The sequence below is a fragment of the Rhinoraja longicauda genome, chromosome 9 (genome assembly GCF_053455715.1).
Source record: "Rhinoraja longicauda isolate Sanriku21f chromosome 9, sRhiLon1.1, whole genome shotgun sequence".
Taxonomy (NCBI): Eukaryota; Metazoa; Chordata; class Chondrichthyes; order Rajiformes; family Arhynchobatidae; genus Rhinoraja; species Rhinoraja longicauda.
This window is the reverse complement of record NC_135961.1, coordinates 36,004,367-36,030,496: the sequence shown is the minus strand read 5'-3', so window position 1 is coordinate 36,030,496 and position 26,130 is coordinate 36,004,367. Positions and strand designations below refer to the sequence as shown.

Here is a 26,130-nt window from a genome sequence, read left to right as displayed (position 1 = left end):
ACATGATCTAATACAGATGCTCCCCGGCTTAACATGCTTCGACTTACGATGTTTCGACTTTGCGATGGTGCAAACGGCGGGGGAGGGGGAGGAGTAGGAGGTGAAAATGGGGGATTGAGGGGGGGGATGGAGTGGGGGGGAGGGGGGAATAATGGGGGTTGATGGGGGTTGGAGTGGGTAGGGTTGCCAACTGTCCCGTATTAGCCGGGACTTCACGTATTTTGGGCTAAATTGGTTTGTCCCATACGGGACCACCCTTGTCCCATATTAGGCCCGGGGGGCACTGTTGGCCTGGGTGCCACCTAACAGAGGTTGCGTAGCAACCCGCCATCCCAACCCATAGCAACCCACCATCCGGCCCGGGCGGCCACCATAGGTGGAGCGGTAGCACGTGGCCGCTGGCTGGGTGAGATCAGATGGGGTGCGGGGCGGTGACGTCACCTTGTCGCTTATTTGGGAGTGAGCACCCCTATGGGTGGGGTGGGGTGGGATTTGCACGGAGGGTTGCCCGCAGGAGAAATTTGGGGAGTGGGGGTGGGGGGGGTGAGAGGGGCTGGGGAGGAGGGGTGGTGGTGGAGGGAAGGGGGACAGTGGGGGTGGGGAAGAGGGGAGAGTGGGGGGGAGGGGGGTGGGGGAGGATTGAGTGTGGGTGGGGGAATAGGTGAGATTTTGTTGTGGACATGTGGACCTACAGCCAAAACGGTAAACCATAGCGTCACCATTTAGCACCACCTTAACCACCTTGTCCTGGCAACTGTTATTGAAAATTTTTATATAAATTGGTCTTATATTTTTTAAGTTAGAGAGACCCGTGCGACTGTGAGATGAGCTCGCTCTCCCCCCCCCCCCCCATGTATGTATGTATGTATGTATGTATGTATGTATGTATGTATGTATGTATGTATGTATGTATGTATGTATGTATGTATGTATGTATGTATGTATGTATTTATTTATGTATTTATTTATTTATTTATTTATTTATTTATTTATTTATTTATTTATTTATTTATTTATTTATTTATTTATTTATTTATTTATTTATTTATGTGAGATGTGGACCTGCAGCCAACGGTGAACCATAGCGCCACAATTTCAGTGCCACCTTAATCCCACTGTCCTGGCGACTGTTTATAACAAGCTTTATTTAAATTGGTCGTATATTTTTTAAGTTAGGGACATTTTTAAGTTTAAAACTTTCATTTCTAAACACATTTTTTCAAAGTGCTGTGCATATGACGTCACCAGAGAGGCACGGCCTCTCCTCACTCTTGACAAACAAGATGGACTCCGTTAGCGGATCCGCCCGTCCGCAATCAGGGGCTCCCCTCCTCTCTCCCCTCACTCTCCCCGCTTTCTCACACCCGAGGGACACTTCCGAGCAGGAGGGAGATGGTCGGACTGATGGTCCACTCATCCTTCCCTTCCGTCCCTTCTAAACCACGGCGAAGAGGGGGCTTTGGGTCCAGGGCTCCTCAGTCACCCCGTTGCCTGTACCCCCTCTACGAGGAACGGGGTAGAGACGGTCTATATATATATATTACACTACTAAAACTCAGATCTTGTATATATATATATATATATATATATATCCGTATGTATCTATCTATGTATTTCTGTGATTTTGCCAAAACGGTAAACCGTAGCACCACAATTTGTGCGCCACCTTAATCGCAGCAACTCTTTAGAACAACTTTCATTTAAATCGGTCTTATATTTTTTAAGTTACAGACATTTTAAAGTTCAAAAATCTCCTTTCTAAAGAACTTTTTCCAAGGGCTGCTGTGCGTATGACGTCACCATAGGACTCTCTCTTCACTCGCACAAACAAGATGGACGCCGTTAGCGGAGCCGCCCGCCCGCAATCAGGGGCTCCCTTCTCCTCTCTCCCCTCGCTTCTCTTCTCTCTCCCCTCTCCTCTCTCCCCCTCTCCTCTCTCCCCTCTCCTCTCTCCCCTCTCCTCTCTCCCCTCTCCTCTCTCCCCCACAACAGCTGTGAGTAATCCCAGCTCGGCTCGGCTCGGGGTCGGCTAGGGGTGGAGGGAAAGGGTGCTAGATCAATGCAGGAGAGCTTTGGGCCCAATGGGTCCACCCTGTTCTCGTTAAAATTAATACCTGTCCAGAATCTGATGTCTCTTTGGCCTGTCTGAATCTAATCTAAACCCAAATACTTATTTTCCTTCCCATTCCATTCTGATCCAATTGAGGGGCATTTTAGACTGTTCTCAGATCTGTTCTGAACCTGTTTCATTTGATTTGAAACCAATCTGCCTGTGCGTTTACTATGCATCAGTATTGTCTCCATTTGGTGTGGAATTGATATTTTGAAATTGGAATGTCGTACTCACACAATGGTATTAATCTTACCTGTTACTGGCTTGCATAAGAGCACATGGTTCTTCCATTAATGATTACACTCAAGTTGTATAACACAAACTGCAGGAATGCCACAGGAATTATAGATCTTGTTAAAAGGGTGCAAGTTGAATCAGGAGCTAAAATTGGCATGTCACAAATGTAATGCTACGGTGGTCATGGGAGATTTCAACATGCAGGGAAACTGGGAAAATCAGGTTGGTAATGGACCCCAGGAAAGAGAGTTTGTGGAGTGCCTCCGAGATGGATTCTTAGAACAGCTTGTACTGGAGCCTACCAGGGAGAAGGCAATTCTGGATTTAGTGTTATGTAATGAATCTGACCTGATAAGGGGACTCGAGGTAAATGAGCCATTAGGAAGCAGTGACCACAATATGATAAGTTTTACTCTACAAATGGAGAGGGAGAAGGGAAAATCAGAGGTGTCAGTATTACAGTATAGCAAAGGGGATTACAGAGGCATGAGGCAGGAGTTGGCCAAAATTAACTGGAAGGAGGCCCTAGCAGGGAAGACTGTGGAACAGCAATGGCAAGTATTCCTGGGAATAATGCAGAAGTTGCAGGATCAATTTATCCCAAAGAGGAGGAAAGATTCTAAGGGGAGTAAGAGGCACCCGTGGCTGACAAGGGAAGTCAAGGACAACATAAAAATAAAAGGGAAGAAGTATAACATAGCAAAGAAGAGTGGGAAGCCAGAGGATTGGGACTCTTTTAAAGAGCAACAGAAGATAACTAAAAAGGCAATACGGGGAGAAAAGATGAGGTACGAGGGTAAACTAGCCAATAATATAAAGGAGGATAGTAAAAGCTTTTTTAGGTATGTGAAGAGGAAAAAAATAGTTAAGGCAAATGTGGGTCCCTTGAAGACAGAAGCAGGGGAATTTATTATGGGGAACAAGGAAATGGCAGAAGAGTTGAACCGGTACTTTGGATCTGTCTTCACTGAGGAGGATACAAACAATCTCCCAGATGTTCTAGTGGCCAGAGATCCTAGGGTGACAGAGGAACTGGAGGAAATCCACATTAGGCAGGAAAAAGTCTTGGGTAGACTAATGGGACTCAAGGCTGATAAATCCCCAGGGCCTGATGGTCTGCATCCCAGGGTGCTTAAGGAGGTGGCTCTAGAAATTGTGGACGCATTAGTAATTATTTTCCAATGTTCTATAGATTCCGGGTCAGTTCCTGTGGATTGGAGGGTAGCTAATGTTATCCCACTTTTCAAGAAAGGAGGGAGAGAGAAAACGGGAAATTATAGACCAGTTAGTCTGACATCAGTGGTGGGGAAGATGCTGGAGTCAATTATAAAAGACGAAATTGCGGAGCATTTGGATCGCAGTAACAGGATCGTTCCGAGTCAGCATGGATTTACGAAGGGGAAATCGTGCTTGACTAATCTACTGGAATTTTTTGAGGATGTAACTAGGAAAATTGACAGGGGAGAGCCGGTGGATGTGGTGTACCTCGACTTTCAGAAAGCCTTCGACAAGGTCCCACATAGGAGATTGGTGGGCAAAATTAGAGCACATGGTATTGGAGGTAGGGTACTGACATGGATAGAAAGTTGGTTGACAGACAGAAAGCAAAGAGTGGGGATAAATGGGTCCCCTTCAGAATGACAGGCAGTGACTAGTGGGGTACCGCAAGGCTCGGTGTTGGGACCGCAGCTATTTACAATATACATCAATGACTTGGATGAAGGGATTAAAAGTACCATTAGCAAATTTGCCGATGATACAAAGTTAGGTGGCAGTGTGAACTGTGAGGAAGATGCTATGAGGTTGCAGGGTGACTTGGACAGGTTGTGTGAGTGGGCGGATGCATGGCAGATGCAGTTTAATGTGGATAAGTGTGAGGTTATCCACTTTGGTGGTAAGAATAGGAAGGCAGATTATTATTTGAATGGTGTCAAGTTAGGAAAAGGGGACGTACAACGTGATCTGGGTGTCTTAGTGCATCAGTCACTGAAAGGAAGCATGCAGGTACAGCAGGCAGTGAAGAAAGCCAATGGAATGTTGGCATTCATAACAAGAGGAGTTGAGTATAGGAGCAAAGAGGTCCTTCTGCAGTTGTACAGGGCCCTACTGAGACCGCACCTGGAGTACTGTGTGCAGTTTTGGTCTCCTTATTTGAGGAAGGATATTCTTGCTATTGAGGGCGTGCAGCGTAGGTTTACTAGGTTAATTCCCGGAATGGCGGGACTGTCATATGTTGAAAGACTGGAGCGACTAGGTTTGTATACACTGGAATTTAGAAGGATGAGAGGGGATCTTATCGAAACGTATAAGATTATTAAGGGGTTGGACATGTTAGAGGCAGGAAACATGTTCCCAATGTTGGGGGAGTCCAGAACCAGGGGCCACAGTTTAAGAATAAGGGGTAGGCCATTTAGAACAGAGATGAGGAAAAACTTTTTTAGTCAGAGAGTTGTGAATCTGTGGAATTGTCTGCCTCAGAGGGCAGTGGAGGCCAATTCTCTGAATACATTCAAGAGAGAGCTAGATAGAGCTCTTAAGGATAGCGGAGTCGGGGGGTATGAGGAGAAAGCAGGAACGGGGTACTGATTGAGAATGATCAGCCATGATCACATTGAATGGCGGTGCTGGCTCGAAGGGCCGAATGGCCTACTCCTGCACCTATTGTCTATTGTCTATTGTCTAAAATGTAAGTCTGTGAAGTTTCTGGTTTAAAGCTTTTATTTAATGATAAGGAAAGATACAAAACTGTTTATCCAAAGGCAGATAGTTGGGCACAGCTTTTCTTTGGTTACGCACAACTAATTTTATTGTCATTTTGTACTTCAGTGAACAACATACAATATAATTATTTTTGGATTTTCTTAGAAGTACTAATGTAAATTCTTGGTCAAATTAATAGCGGACAAAAGTCAGTTGAGAATGCCCTCCAGATAGGAGTCATAAATTGAAAATGCTTGCATCACTAAATTCATACAAATGCACTCGTGGTTGCTAACTGATATCAGACCAATTTTAGTTTTAATAAGATCATTGACCTGAAACAGCCACTCTTTCCCTGTTTGGATGCAGCTAGATCTGCTAAATTTTTCAATCAATTAAAATTGTTTACTTTCCTGTTTTGACTCCAGTTATTTAAGATATTATGGAACATTTGCCTCCTTCCTATTCAGACCTGTTTTCTTTTTTTGTTTTTCGTAACAAGTTGCTTTGATTTAGTCCATCTTTGCACAAACTATTGTAATGCAGATGGTGTTTCGCAGCTTGGCATAAAATTTGTAACATCTTTCAAGTTATTTAGAAATCACAGTGGTAAAATAGGTTGGGTTATAGAAGGAAACTGTTTAGTTTGAAATAAGGAACAAATGTTAATTAAAAAAATATATATATAACTGGAAAGAGAGACAGTTGCACTGTTTTGGTTTTAAAATGTGTTTATTTGTAATACTTGTAATATTAGTCCCTCAATTATCTTTTGCAATGGGATCCCATTTTTAATCCTTTGCCTAGAATAGTGATAGGGGACAAAATCAAAACAGAATAAGTTTGCTTTTCAGAAAGGATGGGATGAAATGGAATTTCATTTTCAGCACTTAGCTTCGGTTGATCTATTGATTAATTGAAAGTTACATTCTAGTTGGTATCAATTGCAATCCATCTGTGCACAAAATAAATCAAAATTGACTTGTGAATGTTCCATTAAGTTCAGACTTAATTAAAGGAATACTGGAACCAGACTAAAATAGCTTCTTCCTGAAATCAGCTAGCGTTAAATTAATTCTGGAATTCACTGCCTTTATGCATGATGAAAATAGTCAATTGTACCATTTAAAAAATAATTATAATGGCTCAAGGGCAAATAGTTTGCAAATGTAAAGGGAAGAAGCCGGTGAGTTGGAGTAACAGGATTGTTTTACAGAGAGCTTATGGATGAATGGATTCAATGGACTCCTCCCACACTAAGAATTCTCTGCTTCAAAGTGTTACTCAAACCATTGCCTTGCTGCTGTTTGCTTTGTTTGCAAGGGAGAATAATATTGATAAGTGTATTAAAAAGTAGCAGCAGAAAATGATCATTCTATCCTTTGAAAGTCATGGCTGACTTTTTAAAAGTATGGTTTTAAAGTGAGAGGTGGGAGTTTTAAAGAAGATCTGAGGAGTAAGTTGTTTTCACTGAGATATCTGAAACAATCAGATGTGGTGGGGGGGGGGGGGGGGGGAGAGGCAGATGCAATTACTATGTTTAAAAGGCATTTAGACAAACACTTAAATAGACAAGGCATAATAAAGGTCCCTCTGCAGGCAAATAGGATGTAGATGAGCAGACATGGGACGAAAGGTTTGTTTCTAGGCTGTATGACTAAAACAGTATGACAAATCATATCATATCATATCATATATATACAGCCGGAAACAGGCCTTTTCGGCCCACCAAGTCCGTGCCGCCCAGCGATCCCCGCACATTAACACTATCCTACACCCACTAGGGACAATTTTTACATTTACCCAGCCAATTACTAATGCAGAGAGCTCATTGCCAAAATTGCTGGAAGAGTGCAGAAAATGCAGGTGTGAAGTTAAAAAGGAAATTAGGAAGGCAAAGATGGTTCACAAAAAATATTGGCAAGTAGAATCAAGGAAAATAGTAACATTTCTATAAATAAGAAAAGTGAAAAGGGAAAAATGATTCAAAAAAAGTGTTCTTACAGAAACCTAAACAGCAGTATGGAGGCGGAAGATGTGTGAAGTTCTGAATAAATTCTTCAAAATTGTCTGCATGAAAGAGGACGATGATGTAAAAATGACATTAAGGTGGCAGAATGTGAAGCACTGAATATAATGCACATAGAGAAGATACCTTATGGGGGCTGCAGTCTTAAAGTATGAATAAATTGCTAGGCCTTGTTAAAATGTATCTCAAGTTGCTAAAAGAAACAAATGATGAAAAGTGTAAGTCTTGAGTATTATATTCTAAAGACTTGGGCATCGAGGACCAGAAGGTTGCTGGTGTGGTGCAAAAATCTGGAGAAACTCTGTAGGGCAGGCAGCATCTGTGGAGGGAAATGGACAGATGAAAAGAGACACAAAGTGCTGGAGTAACTCTGGGTCAGGGAGCATCTCTGGAGAATATGGATGTGACATTTAAGTCAGAACTCTTCTTCAGATGATATTTTGGGTTGTTAAGACTGGAGTAGAGGATAGATAGCTGGCAGAGAAAGAAGGGGTGGAGCAAGAGCTGACAAGTGATCAGAAGGCAAGAGCTGACAAGTGATCAGAAGGGGAGAAGGGAAGAGATGTTTCTAAAGGCAGGTGCTGATAAGTGGGAAAAGTAAAGGGCTGCAGATGATGGAATCTGATAAGAAATGTAGAACCAGAAGGCAGGATGCTGGGTGGTGGTGGGGGGGGGGGGGGGGGTGGGCGAGGACCCGGAAGGGGTAGCACTGGGTGTTGAGGTGAAGGAGGGAAATGGAATTGGATGACAGGGAAAAAAGGAGTGGAAAGAAATTGTGTATTAGATCAGAAGGGAGGCAAAAGAGGGGGTGGTTTGGCTGAAATTGGAAAATTCGGTGTTCATTATTGCGAAATGAGGTGCTGTTCTTCCATGAATAGGAAAAGCTTAGGCACTGTGCCTTCAGTAGTCTCGGTTATAAACACCAGAATAAGAGGAGAGTAGAGGGAAATGGAACAAACGCGGGCAGACGAGCTCAAATGGGCCATCTTGGTCGGAGTGGAGAGTCAGGTTGGAGGACCTGTTTCCATCTTGGACGATTCCATGACTAATTCTAAAAATTAACTAGTCTTTTTTCTTATGTTGCCTTTACCATGCTATAAAAGGTAAAAATATGTCAGTTGTAAAATTTTTAAGTATATTTTTGAGAGGCAGTCTCTCTTGGTTTAGTGCCTGGCCTGGTTACAACTGTGAGGCACTTTGGGATATTTTAGGACAAGGTGTTGTAGTAGCACAAGACATTTTTGAACTGTTTGCTACTCAGAAATGAGAAGTACTAATATTGCACGTGGATTGAGTTTTTGAAAAATGTTATAAAGGGTATTATGTCAAAATTGACATCTCTAGTTTTTTCTGTAAACTTGACATTGAAGACCAGATACATTAACTGGAAAATTGCTTGCTATGTCAGAAACTTAACACTTGCTGTTATGAGTAAACTTTACACATCATCCTAGCTTGCAAGCATTGACTTTTAACATTTTATTTCAGACACTTGTACAGTATGCTGGGAAGTGGAAAATCTCTGAAGATCCTTTACCTCTGTTGGAAGTGTATACTGTGGCCATACAGAACTACTCAAAGGCACGACCTTTCCTCACTGCAGAGTGTGAGAATGTATGCTTTGTGCTTGACCGACTAGCATTGTAAGTACTACCAACGGCAAATAATGGGAGTAGAATTTCCTCTTAACTTGGTGTAGAACCCAGTTATTTGATGTTTGGATAAGTTAAGTAGAAAGTCTAGCAATTTAAAGTGTATTGTGCAGAATTCTTCTAGTGAAAACAGTTGGATCTTGGAGTGCTAATTAAATTTGTGAACTGAGCAGTTGGAATGGTTACGTAAAAATCTTTTCCAGTAATGAAATGTTGATAGCTGACTTCTATAAACGTTATCTATTGCATATTCCACCATTCTTCAATTAAAAAAAAATTAAACTTACTGCCAGACTTTTCAAATATCTGATTTTCAGGTTTTTCCCCTATCCTGAAGCTGTTCAATTGTAGAATAGAAATTCTATCCACTAAAATTATTCATCTAACAGAAAATATCCGAAGAGTGGAGCATCTGAATACCATTGTTTGATGGTGCAGATGGCCTTTATTCCTGCTTACAATGACACCTAGACAGCATTTAGACATGGCCTGATAAAAAACTGTCAAGTAATCTGCCACATTGGTGGCACAACATTTTGTTTTGGAAATGTATCTCTGGTCCCTCATCATTGTGTACAGAGAACATAGAATAGTACAGCACAAGAACAGGCCCTTCAGCCCACAATATCCATGCAGAACATGATGACAAGTTATACTAAATGCCTCTCCCTACTTGAGATCCTTGCATTTCCTGCAAGGCCTTGTGGCTATTAAAAACCTCTGAAATGCCACTATTGTATCTGCCTTCATGACCATCCCTGGAAGCATTTTCCAGGCACCCATCGTTCTGTGTAGACAAAAACCTGCCCCACATCTCCTTTTAAACTTTGTCCCTCTCGCCTTAAAGCTATGCTCTCTAGCCTTGGACATTTCCACCCTGTGGTAAAAGGTTCTGACTGTGTAAATTGTGGACATTTCTACTCAATAGTACCACAGTCTTCACATGAAGAACTGCAATAGTACAAGGCGGCCGCTGACCGCCGCCACCTCAAAGGCAATTCGAGATGGACAACAAATGCTGGCCTTGCCAGTGACACTGATATCCTGGAATAAGAATAAATGAATAAATTGTTGAAAATGGTTGAGCCGAGGATGGTGGTGTGCAGAGTTTTGCAGGAGGGACCACTGGGTGAACAGATTTGCCATGTAAACCCCAGGGCCACTCGCAAGAAATGTGTTTTACTTTGTAACATTCAGAAAAGTAAATAAAAGATCAATGATTTTTATAAATTAAAAAAAAAATTATATTTAAATTTAAAGATTTCATGCCTTCTGAGGGCAAACATCTCAAACACACTTGTCAATCTGGTGTATTTCTTTTCCACCCTTGATATTTACTGTAAGTCATATTCATGTGCTCTCCCTGTCTCTAACTTGAGCAACCAATGCTACCAAGAGAAGTTAAATGTAGTATTAATATTGGGTGAATAACGAGGCATGTAATTTAGTTTAGAGATACAGCGTGGAAACAGCCCCTTTGGCCCACTGAGTCCCGCTGACTAGTGATCCCCGCACATTTACACCATTCCCACACACACTAGGGACAATTTACAATTTTACCAAGCCAATTAGCCTATGTCTTTGGAGTGTGGGAGGAAACCGAAGGTCCCGGAGAAAACCCACACAGGTCACGTACACCCATAGTCAGGATCAAACCCGGGTCTCTGGCGCTGTAAAGCAGCAACTCTACCGTCGCGGCACTGTGCCACCCAATGCTTGTAATGTCGGCAGAGTAAAGCACAAAGCTGGGAACATTTCATAATTGAAGACCAAGATATACTGATAAGGAAGAGTGAGCAAGCTAGTAAGAAACATAGAAACTGACTTTAAGAAAATTTGTAACTATATGCAAAAAAGGAAAAGATTAGCAAATGTTAATGTGCATTTCTTCGAAACGTTAAATTAAGGATTAAAGAAATGGCATGAAAATTACACACTTATTCCATTTATGGAAGGCACAGAAACCGTCCAGAAGTAGTCAAGGACAACAAGTCCAGTGTATACAAGGAGCTCAAAAGAAACTAACATTTGAAGTTAGAGTTGCTGCCTTACAGCACCAGAGTCCCAGATTCAATCCTGACTACGGGTGCTGTCTGTATAGAGTTTGTACGTTCTCCCCGTGACCTGCGTGGGTTTTCTCTGGGTTCTCCAGTTTCCTCCCAGGTTTGTAAGCTAATTGGCTTGGCAAAATTGTAAATTGTCCCTAATGTGTGTAAGATAGTGATAGTGTACGGTGATCGCTGGCCGGTGTGGACTCAGTGGACCGAAGGGCCAATTTCTGCGCTGTATCTCTAAACTGAACTAAACTACATTGATTGCAGTAGTAGAAGTATCAAAAGAGTTTATTTTTCATATGTGGCAGATATGAATAAGAACAGGGAAAGTATTACTTGCTGCAGCTTCACAGGCACATTAGACGCAACAACAATGATAAACAAATATATAATAAATTAATTGTTATGATTTTTTTTCCCGAATGTTAGTGTAATACTGCAACTCCTTTGTTCTTGAATGTTCTAAACTAAGCTTGTAAACTAAACTTATAACTGAGTTATCTTAGTGATCCTTGGACACGCATATCAAGACTCCTCTGTTCCGTAACAGTCCATGGCCCCTAACATTCATGGTATTCGTATTACCTTTATTTGTCCCAGTGCATCACATCTGCCATTGTTTTGCCCAATTCATTATAACTTTTCATTATATCCTGTCGCCTAAAGGTATCCTCACTATTTAAAATTCTTTGTCAGAATCTTAGCAAGCTTGCCTTTCTTTGCAGGCTGAGATAGAACACATCAGGCGCCAAATATTTATCCACATCAGTCCACCAAGACATCTAATACATCCTCTTTTTTTAAGACTATGATCACATGTTCTAGAATTTCACTTTCCCACAGCAACACGAAATTCTCCAATTAAAATGTGCTTCTCATTAGTTAATGCAGACTAGAAATTTTGATTTAAGAGTTCGAACACATTCTCTAGCCCTATGCACAAGTTGCTCCTCTGGTGCTACACTTTCTCTGATTACCTTGTAACCTTTGTATAATAAATAGTACACTTATTGTGATTTTTTAAAAAAATCCAGTTTTCCAGTTCTCAGAAGAGAGTCTTTATCTCTGAAAGACTCTGCTGTGGTGAATTACATTAAGACTGTTATTGGCAGCTAACGGTTTCTTTGTTGGTGCTTTTGCTATCTTCAGTGCTGCTTTAACAATAAAGCAATACTACTTCATAAATTGAAGGGGAATACTAGGAGGAGGCTGCCTTGCCCTCGCTTGACCTAAAGTCTCGAGATTTTGTGGTTCTGCCACTGAGGTTGAGGACTCTGAAGGCCACTTCCTTCTACCTGCATGCGACTGTTCTGCCATGTTGCTTGTGTCATGCTGGTGAGATGGGATGTTAGCAGGACAGTGAGGGAAGAGTCTGGGGTGTGGTCTGTAAGTATGATTCTGAGTTCAGACAAACCAGATGGTTGCTTAATCCTCCAAATGGACAGCTTTTCCATTATAATTACTAGCCCTTAGTTTGTGTTATGCAAATTTAACATAAACACGAGGTTAGTTGGGCTGGAAGCAATTTTGACAAGTCAGAATTTGATGCATAGGTTGATGTCGTGTGTTCCTCCATTTTTATTCTGAGTTACTGCAACATTTTATTCTTGATGTACCAGAATGGCTTGGTTGGACTTTTCTGGAGTTGACCAGACCAAATATATCACAATTTATCCTTTCCTGAAGTATATTAGTGAACCAGATGCTGTTTTATGACAAAACTAGTTTTATGATTTTTATGAGTTTGTCTTAGTGTTTCAACTGCGGGTAATGTTTCATTTCACTACACATTTATGTGTATGTGACAAATAAACGACTATTGACTATTGACTATTGAATGTTTGTTTTAAATCGAAAGGCCTGTTACCATGCTGTACCACTAAACTATTTAATTTACCGTATTCAAATTCCTTTGCAAGCAAAGGGGCATTTGTGTTTATCTTTGGATTATTAGTTCAAACCTCAGGATTATTAATGACTTTTTTGTGACCATTGCCCTCCTCCTATTCTGCTACAAAACTGTTAAGTATTTTCAAGTTAATTCTGGTACGAGATAAGAAAACATTTCACAACCCACTTCATTCTTGGTGTCTTGTCACCACACTTTCAAATCGCCAAACAATAAATTCTATTTTGAGCAATGCAGGAAAAAAACAGTGGATTTTGCTGAAATAAGGCAGGCTGAGTGCAGTCTTTAGTTGATTGATTTTTGCCTGCTCCCAAGCTGGATGGAACAGAAGATCATTTTGGATCATAAAATGGGTGAGGCTGCCAATTTAATAAATGTTTTATAAAACACTATGCAGAAAATTTATGCACTTTATTAAATATCTAATTAAACGTTTCTGACGAAACATTTATAAGGTAGACACAAAATGCTGGAGTAACTCAGCGGGAGGCAGCATCTCCGGAGAGAAGGAATGAGACCCTTCAGACTGATGTCAAGAGAGTGGGCAGTACAGAGATAAAATGTAGTCTGAGACAGTAAGACTGGTAGGAGAACTGGGAAGAGGGAGGGGATGGCAAGAGAGGGAAAGCAACGGCTACTTGATGTTGGAGAAATCACTGTTCATACCACTGGGGTGCAAGCTACTCAAGCGAAATATGAGGTCAAGTCAAGTCAAGTCAATTTTATTTGTATAGCACATTTAAAAACAACCCACGTTGACCAAAGTGCTGCACATCTGATTAGGTGCTGCTCCAATTTGCACTGGGCCTCATTCTGACAGAGGAGGAGGCCCAGGACAGAAAGGTCAGTGTGAGAATGAGGAGTTAAAGTGTTGAGCAACCGGGAGATCAGGTAGGTTTGAGCACACCAAGCTGAGGTGTTCAGCTAAACGATCGCCGAGCCTGCGCTTGGTCTCGCCGATATACACGAGTCCATACCTGGAACAGCGGATACAGGAGATGTGGTTGGAGAAGGTGCAAGTGAACATCTGCCTCACCTAAAAAGACTGTCGGGGTCCTTCGGAGTCGAGGGGGGGGGAGGTAGAGGGACAGATGTTGCATCTCCTGCGATTGCAGGGGAAAGTACCTGGGATGGGGTGGTTCGGGTGGGAAGGGATGAGTTAACCAGGGAGTTGCGGAGGGAACAGTCTCTGCGGAAAGCAGAAAGGGGTGGAGATGGGAAGATGTGGTTAGTAGTGGGATCCTGTTGGAGGTGGCGAAAATGTCGGAGGATTATGTGCCATATGCGACGGTTGATGGGTTGTAAGGTGAGGACAAGGGGGACTCTGTCTTTGTTACGAATGGGGGAGGGGGGAGCAAGAGCGGAACTGCAGGATGTCAAAGAGACCCGAGTGAGAGCCTCATCTATAATGGAAGGGAACTCCCGTTCTCGAAAGAATGAGGACATCTCCGATGGCCTGGTATGGATCACCTCATCCTGGGCGCAGATGTGGCGTAGACGGAGGAATTGGGAGTGAGGGACAGAGTCTTTACAGAAAGCAGGGTGGGAAGAAGTGTAGTCCAGATAACTGTGGGAGTCAGTGGGTGTGTAATAGAAGTCAGTCGATAGTCTGTCACCTTTGAAGGAGACGGTGAGATCTAGAAACAATAGTGAAATGTCGGAGATAGTCCAAGTGAATTTGAGTGCAGGATGGAAATTAGTCGTGAAGTTTCTCTCATCTCCTCTGGTCCCCCTCCTCTTGGACTCCACAGGATGACCCTCTTTAGACCTTTTTACTACTGGTGGGAAATTAACCGTCTCAATTTTTCCAGTCCCCTTACCTATTCCCACCTCTCTCCCCCTGAACGTACAGCCCTCCGACAAGGGAGGTGCCGTAGTAGTCTGGCGCGCTGACCTCTACCGGGCTGAGACCAGACGACAACTCTCAGACACCTCCTACTTATTCTTGGACCATGACCCTACAGACGAGCACCAGGCTGAATATCACACACCATTTCTGATTTCGTTACTTCCAGCTGTCTGCCCTCCAAAGCCTCCAACCTTATCGTTCCCCAGCCCACCAGGGCCCGATTTTATCTTCTCCACAAAATACACAAACAGAACTGCCCTGGCAGGCTCATTGTTTCTGCTTGTTCATGTCCCACTGAATTAATTTCCACATGCCTCGACTCCATCCTATCCCCCCTGGTCCAATCCCTCCTTACCTATGTCTAAGACACCTCACACGCTCTTCATCTCATCAATGACTTCCGTTTTACAGGCCCCCACTACCTCATCTTTACTATGGATGTTCAGTCACTCTACACCTATATCCCCCACCACGGAGGTCTTAAAGCCCTCCGTTTCTTCCTCAACCGCAGAACCAGCCAATTTCCATCCACTAGCACTCTCCTCTGCCCAGCAGAGCTTGTCCTTACCCTCAACTTCTCCTTCGAATACTCCCACTGCCTCCAAATTCAAGGTGTAGCTATGGGTACTCGCATGGGCCCCTGCTATGCCTGTGTGGCGCGTCGAAAGAGGCCCGAAATAAAGGCGAGGAGCCGGGTATTTCGGGACGTTTGGTTTTATTTCACAGTTATCAGACCGGTCAAGTCTGCTGGAATGACTTCGCGCCCAAAACCTCGTCCTTAGCAAAGGACCGCCCCCCTGGACTGGTCCATTCGCGTGCCGAGGGGTCGGTAGTGGTATGGTCCGACCCTTGGGAGCCGCCACAGGATCCCCCCCCCCAGAACCGGAGGCACGGAACGAGGCGAGGCTGGGCACCAGTTGGTCGATGTCTAAGTGGGCCGGCTTCAAGTGGTCAATTGACACAGCCTCCGGCCGGCCCCCCATGTCCAAGACAAAGGTTGTCTGTCCGTGCTCCAGCACCCGGTACGGGCCCTCATACGGTCTCTGGAGTGGCGTCCGGTGGGCGTCACGGCGCAGGAACACAATGGCGCAGTCCCGGAGGGCCGATGGCACGTAAGGGCGGAATGTCCCATGGCGGGACGTCGGCACCGGTGCGAGTTTGCCAACTCGCTCTCGAAGGCGCTGTAGGGTGGATGAGGGCGGTTCCTCTCGCCCCGGCAACGAGGGCACGAACTCCCCGGGCACCGTGAGCGGTGACCTGTATACGAGTTCCGCTGATGATGAAACCAGGTCCTCCTTGGGCGCAGTCCGAATGCCCAGCAAGACCCATGGTAGCTCGTCCATCCAGTCGGGGCCGGAGAGTCGCGCCTTCAGCGCTGTCTTCAGCTGCCGGTGGAACCTCTCCACCAGGCCGTTTGCCTGCGGGTGATAGGCCGTGGTGTGGTGCAGCCGCACGCCCAACAGGTGGGCCGTGGCTGTGGCCGACCACAGCTCAGAGGTGAACTGTGGCCCCCGGTCCGACGAGATGACCACAGGCACCCCAAAGCGAGCAATCCAGTGCGCGGCCAACGCACGAGCGCATGAAGCTGTGGCTGTGTCGGCCAGCGGTATGGCCTCTGGCCACCGCGTGAAGTGGTCCACCACCGTGAGGAGGTGTGTGATGCCCCGGGACGGCGGGAGAGGGCCCACAATGTCCACGTGCAGGTGGTCGAAACGCCGGCAGGGTAGACCGATCTCCTGGAGTGGCGCCCGGACGTGGCGTTGAATCTTCGCCGTCTGGCACGGAATGCAGGTGCGGGCCCAGTGGCCAACCTGCTTGCGCAGACCGTGCCACATGAACCGCGCAGCTACCAGTGCGGTCGTCGCCTGGATGGATGGGTGAGCCAGCCCGTGGACCACGTTGAACACCCTCCGGCGCCTCGCGGCAGGGACGATGGGGCGCGGCTGATCTGCCGACACATCGCACAGTATCGTCGCTCCTCCGGGGCCGAGGGGGACATCCTCAAGGCGGAGGCCAGAGATGGCAGTCCGGTAGGCGGGCATCTCCCCGTCCGTTACCTGGGCCTCCGCCAGGGCAGAATAGTCAATGCCGGGCGCCACTTCTAAAACGGCATTGACGGCGGGGCGAGACAACGCGTCGGCCACCCGGTTTTCCTTCCCCTCGATGAAGTAAATGGAGGTGGTGTATTCGGATATATACGCCAACTGGCGCTGCTGTCGGGCGGACCACGGGTCGGAGACCTTTGCCAGGGCGAACGTGAGCGGCTTGTGGTCCGTGTAAGCGGTGAACGGGCGGCCCTCCAGGAAATAGCGGAAGTGGCGCACCACCAGGTACAGAGCTAGGAGCTCGCGGTCAAATGCGCTGTATTTCCTCTGGGCGTTGTTGAGGTGCCGGCTGAAGAAGGCCAGGGGGCGCCAACCCCCGTCCGTCAGTTGCTCCAGTACGGCACCAATCGCCGATTCTGAGGCGTCCACCGTAAGGGCTGTCGGGGCATTCTCCCGTGGGTGAACCAGCAGCACAGCCCGAGCCAGGGCCTCCTTCGCTCCGTCGAAGGCTGTTACCGCCTCGTCGCTCCACACGACGTTCTTACGCTTCCCCGCCAGCAGCTCGTATAGCGGCCACATGATGTGGGCCGCGGATGGCAGGAACCGGTGATAAAACGCCACCATTCTGACGAACTCCTGCAGGCCACGCACCGAGGATGGATGGGAGGACTGACGGGGAAACGGGCGGATGGCGTCGACTGTCCGGCAGGGGAACCACGCCGTGCGAAGACACACGGTGGCCGAGAAAGTCAATCGTGGCCACGCCAAAGCGGCACTTGGCGAGGTTGATAGCCAACCCGTGCTCGCTGAGCCGCTGAAAGAGCTGCCGGAGGTGGGCACAGTGCTCATGCCGCGAGCGGCTGGCTACCAAGATGTCGTCTAGATAGACGAACAGGAAATCCAGCCCGCGACACACGCCATCCATTAACCGTTGGAATGCCTGCGCGGCGTTCTTGAGGCCGAACGGCATCCGTATGAACTCGTACAGACCGAACGGCGTGATGATTGCCGTCTTGGGCACATCCTCCGGGTGGACCGGGATCTGGTTATAGCCCCGCACCAGATCCACCTTCGAGAATATCGTGGCCCCGGCCAAATAGGCGTTGAAGTCCTGGATGTGGGGCAGGGGGATCGGTCCGCGGCGGTAGCGACGTTCAGCCGCCGATAATCCCCGCAAGGTCTCCAGCCCCCGTTTGCCTTGGGGACCATGTGGAGTGGGGATGCCCATGGGCTGTTGGAAGGGCGGACGATCCCCAAGGACTCCATCGTGTGGAACTCCTGCCGTGCCAGACGTAGCTTCTCAGGCGGCAGTCGGCGTGCTCGTGCGTGGAGGGGTGGGCTGGTAGTTATTATATAATGGACCACCCCGTGCTTGGGGGTCGACGACCGGAATTGCGGGGCCATAATGTCTGGGAATTCCGCCAGTACCCGAGCGAAATGGGAGTCCACGGACAACAGCGGGGGTACAACGGGCTCATTGCAGCGCAATGGGCTCCATCGTGGCGGCGTGGACTAAGCACTGCTGCCTGACGTCCACCAGGAGAGAATGAGCCCGCAGAAAGTCAGCCCCGAGCAACGGCTGGGAGACGTTGGCGATCGTGAACTGCCATGTGAAAGGACTGGCGTCGAAAACGATGTGGACCGTGCGGACGCCAAAAGTCCGAATGTGGCTCCTGTTTGCAGCGGTGAGGATGGGCCCCCGCTTCCCAGAACGAATGTCCAGCAGCGAAGGTGGCAGGACGCTCAGCTCCGCCCCGGTATCCACGAGGAAGCGGCCCCCGGAGCGCCGATCCCAGGCGAAGAGGCGGTGAATCTGGCTGGCCGCCGCGGGGACTATTGGCAGCCGGCCCCGGCATTTCCCGGGAACGTGCACGGCTGGCGGCATTGTCGGGCTGCAGCACCCCAGCGCTGGTGGTAATAGCACCAGTGTCTCCTGCTGGTGCTGGCTGGAGCCTGCTGGTGTGGGACTGCAGGTGCATGTGCAGGTGCAGGACCCGCAATGGCCACCGGGGGCGATCTCTCGGGCCTCCGGGGTGCAGCTGTCACTCCTTCCACAGCTCCCCTGCCCGACCGGAGAAAATCGTGCGCTGTTCGAGTGACGTTTAGCGCGCTGACGTCATCACGGCGCGCAATCCACAGCGCATCCGCGCGCCTGCCGAGGGCCCGGGTGTCATCGAAGGAGGCGTCTGTGAGCTGCAGGCGAATGTCTGCCGGCAGTATGTGCAGGTAAGTATACTCGAACATTAGGTATGGTCTGTGCCCGTCGAGCAGCGCGACCATCTCCTTCAGGAGGCTAGATGGGCGCCGGTTGCCTAGGCCCTGCATATGGAGGAGCCTTTTGGCCCGCTCCATTCTGGATAGCCCGTAAGTTTGGAGCAGCAGCTCCTTCAGGGCTCTATACTTATCGTGGGTGGGGAGGTCCTCGAGGAACTCCGTGACCTCTTCGGCCGTGTCCTGGTCAAGGGCTCCCATCAGGTGGAAAAAGCGGGTGTCATCTGCTGTGATGCCCCGCAGCTGGATCTGTGCCTCCGCTTGGTGAAACCAAACACGAGCCCGGGTGGTCCAGAATGTTGGGAGCTTGATGCCTACCGCATCGACAGCTGCGGCCTGGTCGGCCTGCAAGCCGGACGAATGGTCGGCGTTCCGTCTTGCGTCCATCATACTATCAATGGACTGTTCGGGGTCACCAATGTGGCGCTTCGAAAGAGGCCCGAAATAAAGGCGAGGAGCTGGGTATTTCGGGACGTTCGGTTTTATTTCACAGTTATCAGACCGGTCAAGTCTGCTGGAATGACTTTGCGCCCAAAACCTCGTCCTTAGCAAAGGACCGCCCCCCTGGACTGGTCCATTCCCGTGCCGAGGGGTCGGTAGTGGTATGGCCCGACCCTTGGGAGCCGCCACACCTGCCTCTTTGTTGGGTACATCGAACACTCCATGTTCCAGACATACACTGGCCCTATCCCCAAACTCTACCACCGCTACATTGATAACTGCATCGGTGCTATCCATGCAGAACTCACTGACTTCATCAACCACGATTAATTTCCATCCTGCACTCAAATTCACTTGGACTATCTCCGACATTTCCCTACTGTTTCTAGATCTCACCGTCTCCATCACAGGAGACAGACTATCGACTGACATCTATTAAAAACCCACAGACTCCCACAGCTATCCAGACTAAACATCTTCCCACCCTGCTTCCTGTGAAGACTCTATCCCCGAGTCACGGCGCCCGGTGGAAGAGGGCTCTGCCCGAGCCAGCTGCCTACCCCATTGCCGGGGTTACGTCCGTGCTCGGGTGGTGTTAGAGAGGACTACGCGCTGTCCACGGGCACCCTGGGGGATTTCCAGGACTTCTGGGTACCCTGGGGTGTTGAATGCATCCTTGACAAGGAGTGTAAGAAAGCTGTATAATAGTTGATTGTTTGTCTTGTATTATGGTGGTGGGTTCTGTTTTGATTTTATTGTATTGTATATGTTATTTTAATATTTTAATAAATATTTTTGATGAAAACATTTTTTTAAAAGCTGGTTACCATGCTCATGGAACTGCGTCTCTGCACATCTCCCTACAACTGAATCCTCGACTTCCTTATTAACAGACCACAGTCTTGTTGAATTGGCAAAATCACTTTCTCAATAACCATCATTACGGGAGTACCTCAAGCCTGTGTGCTCAGCCCCCTGCTCTACTCACTCTATACATTGTGTAGCTGGACACAGTGCGAACTCCATCTTCATGTTCGCTGACACCACCATTGTTGGTTGAATTACAGATGATGAGTCGGAGTTTAGAAGTGAGATCGATCGACTGACCAAATGGTGCCAGGACAACAACCTGGCTCTCAATGTGTGTAAGACGAAGGAACTGATTGTGGACTTTGGAAGAGGAAGGATGATGACCCACAAACCTTTCTATCAATGTGACGATGATGGAGAGAGTAAAATTCTTGGGCATGCATCTTTTTGAAGATCTTTCCTGAGCCCAACACACTAATGCAATTAGAAAGCAGGCCCATCAATGCCTCTACTTCCTGAGAAGATTGCGGAGATTCGGTATGTCAGAGAGAATTCTCTTGAACTTGTACAGGTATACAGTAGAGAGCGTCTACTGGTTGCATTATGGCCTGGTTCGGCAAATTGAACACCCAGGAGCGAAGAAGACTGCAAAAAGTTGAGAACCCTGCCCAGTCCATCACGGGTTCTGACCTCCCTACCATCGAAGGGATTTACAGGAGTTGCTGTCTCAAAAAGGCAACCAACATCATCACCACATTAATGGTGAAGAAGAAGACTGAAGAAGGGTCTCGACCCGAAACGTCACCCGAGATGCTGCCTGACCTGCTGAGTTAGTCCAGCATTTTGTGAATAAATACCTTCAAAGTGAATTATTGTGGCAGCTACTAGTATATGTTGCTTTATCTGCATTGTGTTACTAATAACAGGGCTGTGGGACATGCCCAGCAGGCCAGACTATAGCATTAGAAAGGGAAAACCTGAGGTAAAATCGCAGATAGATGACATGCAGAAATGGGCAATTCTTTAATCTGTGCCTTAACAGTTTTGTTCCCTGTAGTTTCCTGCCCTCTCTCCATTTCCATTGTTCTTTTTATATCCAGAAATGTATTGATCTATTTTGAATATGATCAAAGAGTAAATCTCCATGGCCCTCAGAGGAAGAGTATTCCACATATTTACAATTGAGTGAATAAATTTCTCCTCTTCTCAGTGCTAAATGACCTTTCCCTTATTTTGAGACTATAATCTCTGGTTCTAAATTCCTTAGTCAGAGGAAACACACTGTTTTTCTATACTGTCAAGCCTTCTCGGAATTTTCTTTCAATGAGATCATCTCTCAACTAAACTCTGGAGAATAGAGGTCTCATCTACTCTGTCTCCTCTCTTTTAATAGATTTGTCATTCCAGCAACTAGTTTGATGATTTGTGCTGCACTCCCACTGGTAATTATACAATTTTAGGAAGGAGTCCAGAATTGGATAAAATATTCCAATACTCCAGATGTGGTCACAACAAGGTCCTTTTTAATTGTAATGAAACAGCTTTTAAAATGTGGTTGTATTGAATTGAATATAGCTAAATATCCCAGTAAAATGAAAGCCTATTGCACATAATTGATTAGTTTAAAAGCTGCCAAACAAGAATTGAATGTTTGCCTTTGCATCCTCCAAAACAATAAGCTAGAATTTTAGTTAAACTTTTAATAAGAGATTTTTTGTAAATATGTTCTCTTTTGATCTTGTTTATAAAGATGGATCTGAGTAAATTCACTTCATTCTTTTATTTATGCTAAAGAGATACAAGCACATAGTGCCAGAGCTACTACACTACAAACTCTCCCAGCTGACTGTGCCTGAACTCCTCTGTCAGTGGATCATCAACTTCCTGACGGACAGGAAGCCGCATGTGAGGCTGGGAAAGCACATCTCGGACCCGCAGACCCTCAGCATAGGAGCTCCGCAAGGCTGCATACTCTCCCCTCTCCTTTACTCTCTCTACACCAACGACTGCAACTCCGCAGACTCCTCTGTCAAGCTCCTCAAGTTTGCGGATGACACTACCCTGATTGGACTGATCCAGGATGGGGAGGAATCTGCCTACATAGGGGAAATGACACAGCTGGCGTCCTGGTGCCATCGCAACAACCTGGAGCTCACTGCTCTCAAGACAGTGGAACTAATTGTAGACTTTCGAAGAGATCCCCCTCCCTCCACTCACCATTAACAACACCATAGTCACATCTGTGGAGTCATTTAAGTTCCTTGGAACCATCATCTCCAGGGACCTTAAATGGGGGGCCACCATCGACTCCACAGTCAAAAAGGCCCAACAGAGGATGTACTTCCTGCAGCAACTGAAGAAACACAATCTGCCACAGGCAATGATGGTCCAATTCTTTACTGCTATCATTGAGTCCGTCCTCACCTTCTCCATCATGGTCTGGTTTGGTTCAGCCACCAAGCACGACATCCAGAGGCTGCAACGGATCGTTCGCACAGCTGAGAAGGTTGTTGGCTGCAACCTTCCCCCCCATTGACGAACTGTACACTGCAAGGGCCAGGAAGCGAGCGGGCAAGATCATCTCTGACCCCTCTCACCCTGGCCACTAACTCTTCGAAGCACTTCCTTCTAGAAGGCGACTCCGGACTGTCAAAGCAGCCACAGCCAGACATAAAAACAGCTTTTTTCCACGGGTGATAGTTCTTCTCAATAACCAGTCTGTAGTCTCTTTTTTGCTCTGGTTTATTTTCACCCACATGTTTAGTGTGTAATGGTGTATCCTTATTGTTTTGATGTGGTTATGCTTTATTCTTAATTGTTAACTGTATGTTTGTGTTGTCATTTGTGAGCGGAGACCCAAGGCACATTCCTTGTATATGCATACTTGGCCAATAAACGTATTCATATTAGGACTGACACGTGAGTGCAATCCTGCATGTTATAAATTATAGACGGGCGTGGACCCATTGGGTCCAAATGTCTCAAGCGAGCCCGGCAACCTCCGTTGGGTGGAAACCTCTCCTGTGGGCCCGGCAACCCTACCCCAACTGACGATCCTTTGCTGGCCGGGGAGTCTCCCCTAGGGACGTGGGCGGGCGATGGGGGAGAGGAAAGGGGAGAGGGAGCTACTCACCCCGGCCCTGGGCGGCCATCGCGGTGGCCAGAGCGAGCCGTGGATCCGTTGGGTGGAAACCTCTCCTGCTACGGCAGCTGGATGGCGATGGCCATCATCTTGACCCTCTGCTGCCATGCTGCACCACAGGAAGTAGGTCAGGTGCGGGGCACGCCTGGGACGGGCGCTGGTCCTCGTGGGGGGGGGGGGGGAGCGCATTTATTAAACTTTATTAAGTTAATTACTTTTAAAATGTAACAAAACTTGATCATTGGAGCCGGGGAATAGTGAGTAGGGTGGGCCTAAAGTTGCTGCGCTATCGTGCACCGTTTTGCCTGTATTCCGTGAACAAACTGATATACGTATCACGCACACACACACCACAACCCCCCCCTGTTGGGCCCAAATCTCTCCTGCAGGTCCGGCAACCCTCCCCCAACTGACGACATTCAGCCACTCCATCCCCCCTCAACCCCCCTTAAACCTCCCCAGGGTCGGGTGCGGGCGAGGGGGTAGAGGAAAGGGGAGAGGAAGCCACTCAATGCGGCCCCAGGCGACAATCGCGGCAGCCAGCAGCAGGAGAACTCTCTACTCCCCCCCCCCACTCATTGGCCTCCACTCCCGTCACTCGGGCGGGTCCAGCCCCCCTCCGAGTGGCAACCCTTCCCCAAGTGCGCACGCGCGAATCAAGTGGCCATCTTAAGTATTAGATCAACGAGCCCTAACTGCACAGGCGTGGACCCGTTTGTTCTGCGCACGCATGGATCTGGCGGACATCTTAAATAAGTATCAGATCAGCGGGTCCCAACTGCGCAGGCACAGACGCGTTGGGTTCCCATTGTGATGTCGAACACTGCTGACAGGCAGGGCAGGTGGAAAAGGGATTTTTTAAGTTTAAAAAGGTGATTTTTAGTTTTAAAAAGTGAAAACCGTAAAATATAACAACTGCAGGACAATGGTGATAAAGGTGGCGCTAAAATTGTCGCACTATCGTGTACTGTTTTGGCTGTATTTCGGGAACATACTGAAATGCAATATATATACGCATATATATATATATATATACTTGTATATATACACGCAGATACAATATGAGGGTTTTAATAATATAATAATATAATATAGATAGATTGTCATTCAGATGGACCGTTGACCAGGTCCTGAATTGAAGTAGCCATAAACTAATGTGGCTACAAGAGCAGGTCCAAGGCGAGGAATCTTGCTTCTAACTTATCTCCTAACTCCCTAAAGCCTGTCCTCGGTCTACAGGGCTTAAGTAATGAGTATACGGAATACTATCCACTTGTTGGCGAGTGCAGCTTCAACAACACTCAACACCATACAAGACATTGAAACTGCTTGATCGGCATCCCATTCGCAGCCATACACCCACTCCACCACCTACACACTATGGCAGCAGTTTATACCATCGACAGGAGTTGATGCACTGCAGCAAAAGTATGACAACACCATCTGGAAGTTACCCTCTGTAATGTCTGGGTATTGCTCCATTGTGACTTGCACAATAAAAAGACGTCCAGCACCCAAGAGTTCTGCAAGTAGTCTCACTTTTATCGCGGTGCTTACTGCTCGCTACTTATAACACTTAAACATCAACAGCCTACCAAGTCGTATTCGAGGCCACGATAGCAATAAAGATTATTTGTTGCACTTAGATAACATGCATCATATATATATATATATATATATATATATATATATATTTTACAATACAATACAATACAATATATCTTTATTGTCATTGTACAGGGGTACAACGAGATTGGGAATGTGACTCCCATACGATGCAATAAATCAATTAGCTAATCAGTATTAATTTAAACAACACAATGAAACAAATTAGAACAGTTTTAAAACAGAATAATGTGCACGTAGATCTGTACCGGTTCACTGTGCGATGTGACCATCCGGCTCAGCAGGACCGGTTCATAGCAGTTATGGTCCTGGGGATGAAGCTGTTCCTGAGTCTGGAGGTGTGGGCGTAGAAGGCCTTGTAGGGTGTGCCCGGTGGGAGAAGTTCAAACAGACTGTTGCAGGGGTGTGAGGAGTCTTTGTGAATGCGGGTGGTTTTTCTGAGGCATCGTGTGTTGTAGATGCCCTCCAAGGCTGGTAGCTGTGTTCTGACCTCTTCTGACCTCTATGGACTACCCACTGAAGAGCTTTCCTCTCTGCCTCTGTGCATAAACGGAGTTTGCATTGATCGCGTTTTCCATTCTTTACAATTCCTTCAGCGTATATTGAAAGAAAAAAGACACAAGAAAACTACAAGAATATAGACACAAATGTTGGAGCAACTCAGCAGGTTGGGCGCGTCGGGCGCTCCCTCATTGTCGGGTCTGGCGTCATTAATGGGTCGGGCCTCTCATTGAAGGGTCGGGCCTCTCTCATTGACGGGTTGGGCCTCTCTCATTGACGGGTCTGGCGCTCAGTCATTGATGGGTCGGGCCTCACATTGATGGGTCGGGCCTCTCTCATTGACGGGTCTGGCGCTTAGTCATTGACGGGTCTGGCGCTCAGTCATTGATGGGTTGGGCCTCTCACATTGATGGGTCGGACCTCCCGCATTGACAGGTCGGGCCTCTCACATTGACGGGTCGGGCCTCTCACATTGACAGGTCTGGCGCTCAGTCATTGACGGGTTGGGCCTCTCGCATTGACGGGTCTGGTCTCCCTCATTGATGGGTCTGGCGTTCCCTCGGGTCAGGCCCCTTTCATTGACGGGTCTGGCACTTCTGACACCATGTAATGTCTGTTTATTGTTCCATTGTGACTTGCACAATAAAGAGACGTCCAGCACCCAAGAGTTCTGCAAATAGTCTCACTTTTATTTAAAATTTTAAATGAAAAGGCTGCCCTCTAGAGGGCGCTCTTATTTACATTTTAATGA

The 26,130-nt window shown here is 47.0% G+C and overlaps 1 protein-coding gene across 1 annotated transcript in view; it reads left to right on the top strand.

The window, feature by feature from the left end:
* Positions 1–26,130, top strand: part of znf292b (zinc finger protein 292b) — a 144,741-nt gene that overhangs the window by 42,399 nt on the left and 76,212 nt on the right. The window contains exon 2 of the mRNA XM_078405134.1: positions 8,568–8,722. Coding sequence (XP_078261260.1) covers positions 8,568–8,722 — 155 coding nt within the window. The remainder of the gene's footprint in view (positions 1–8,567; positions 8,723–26,130) is intronic.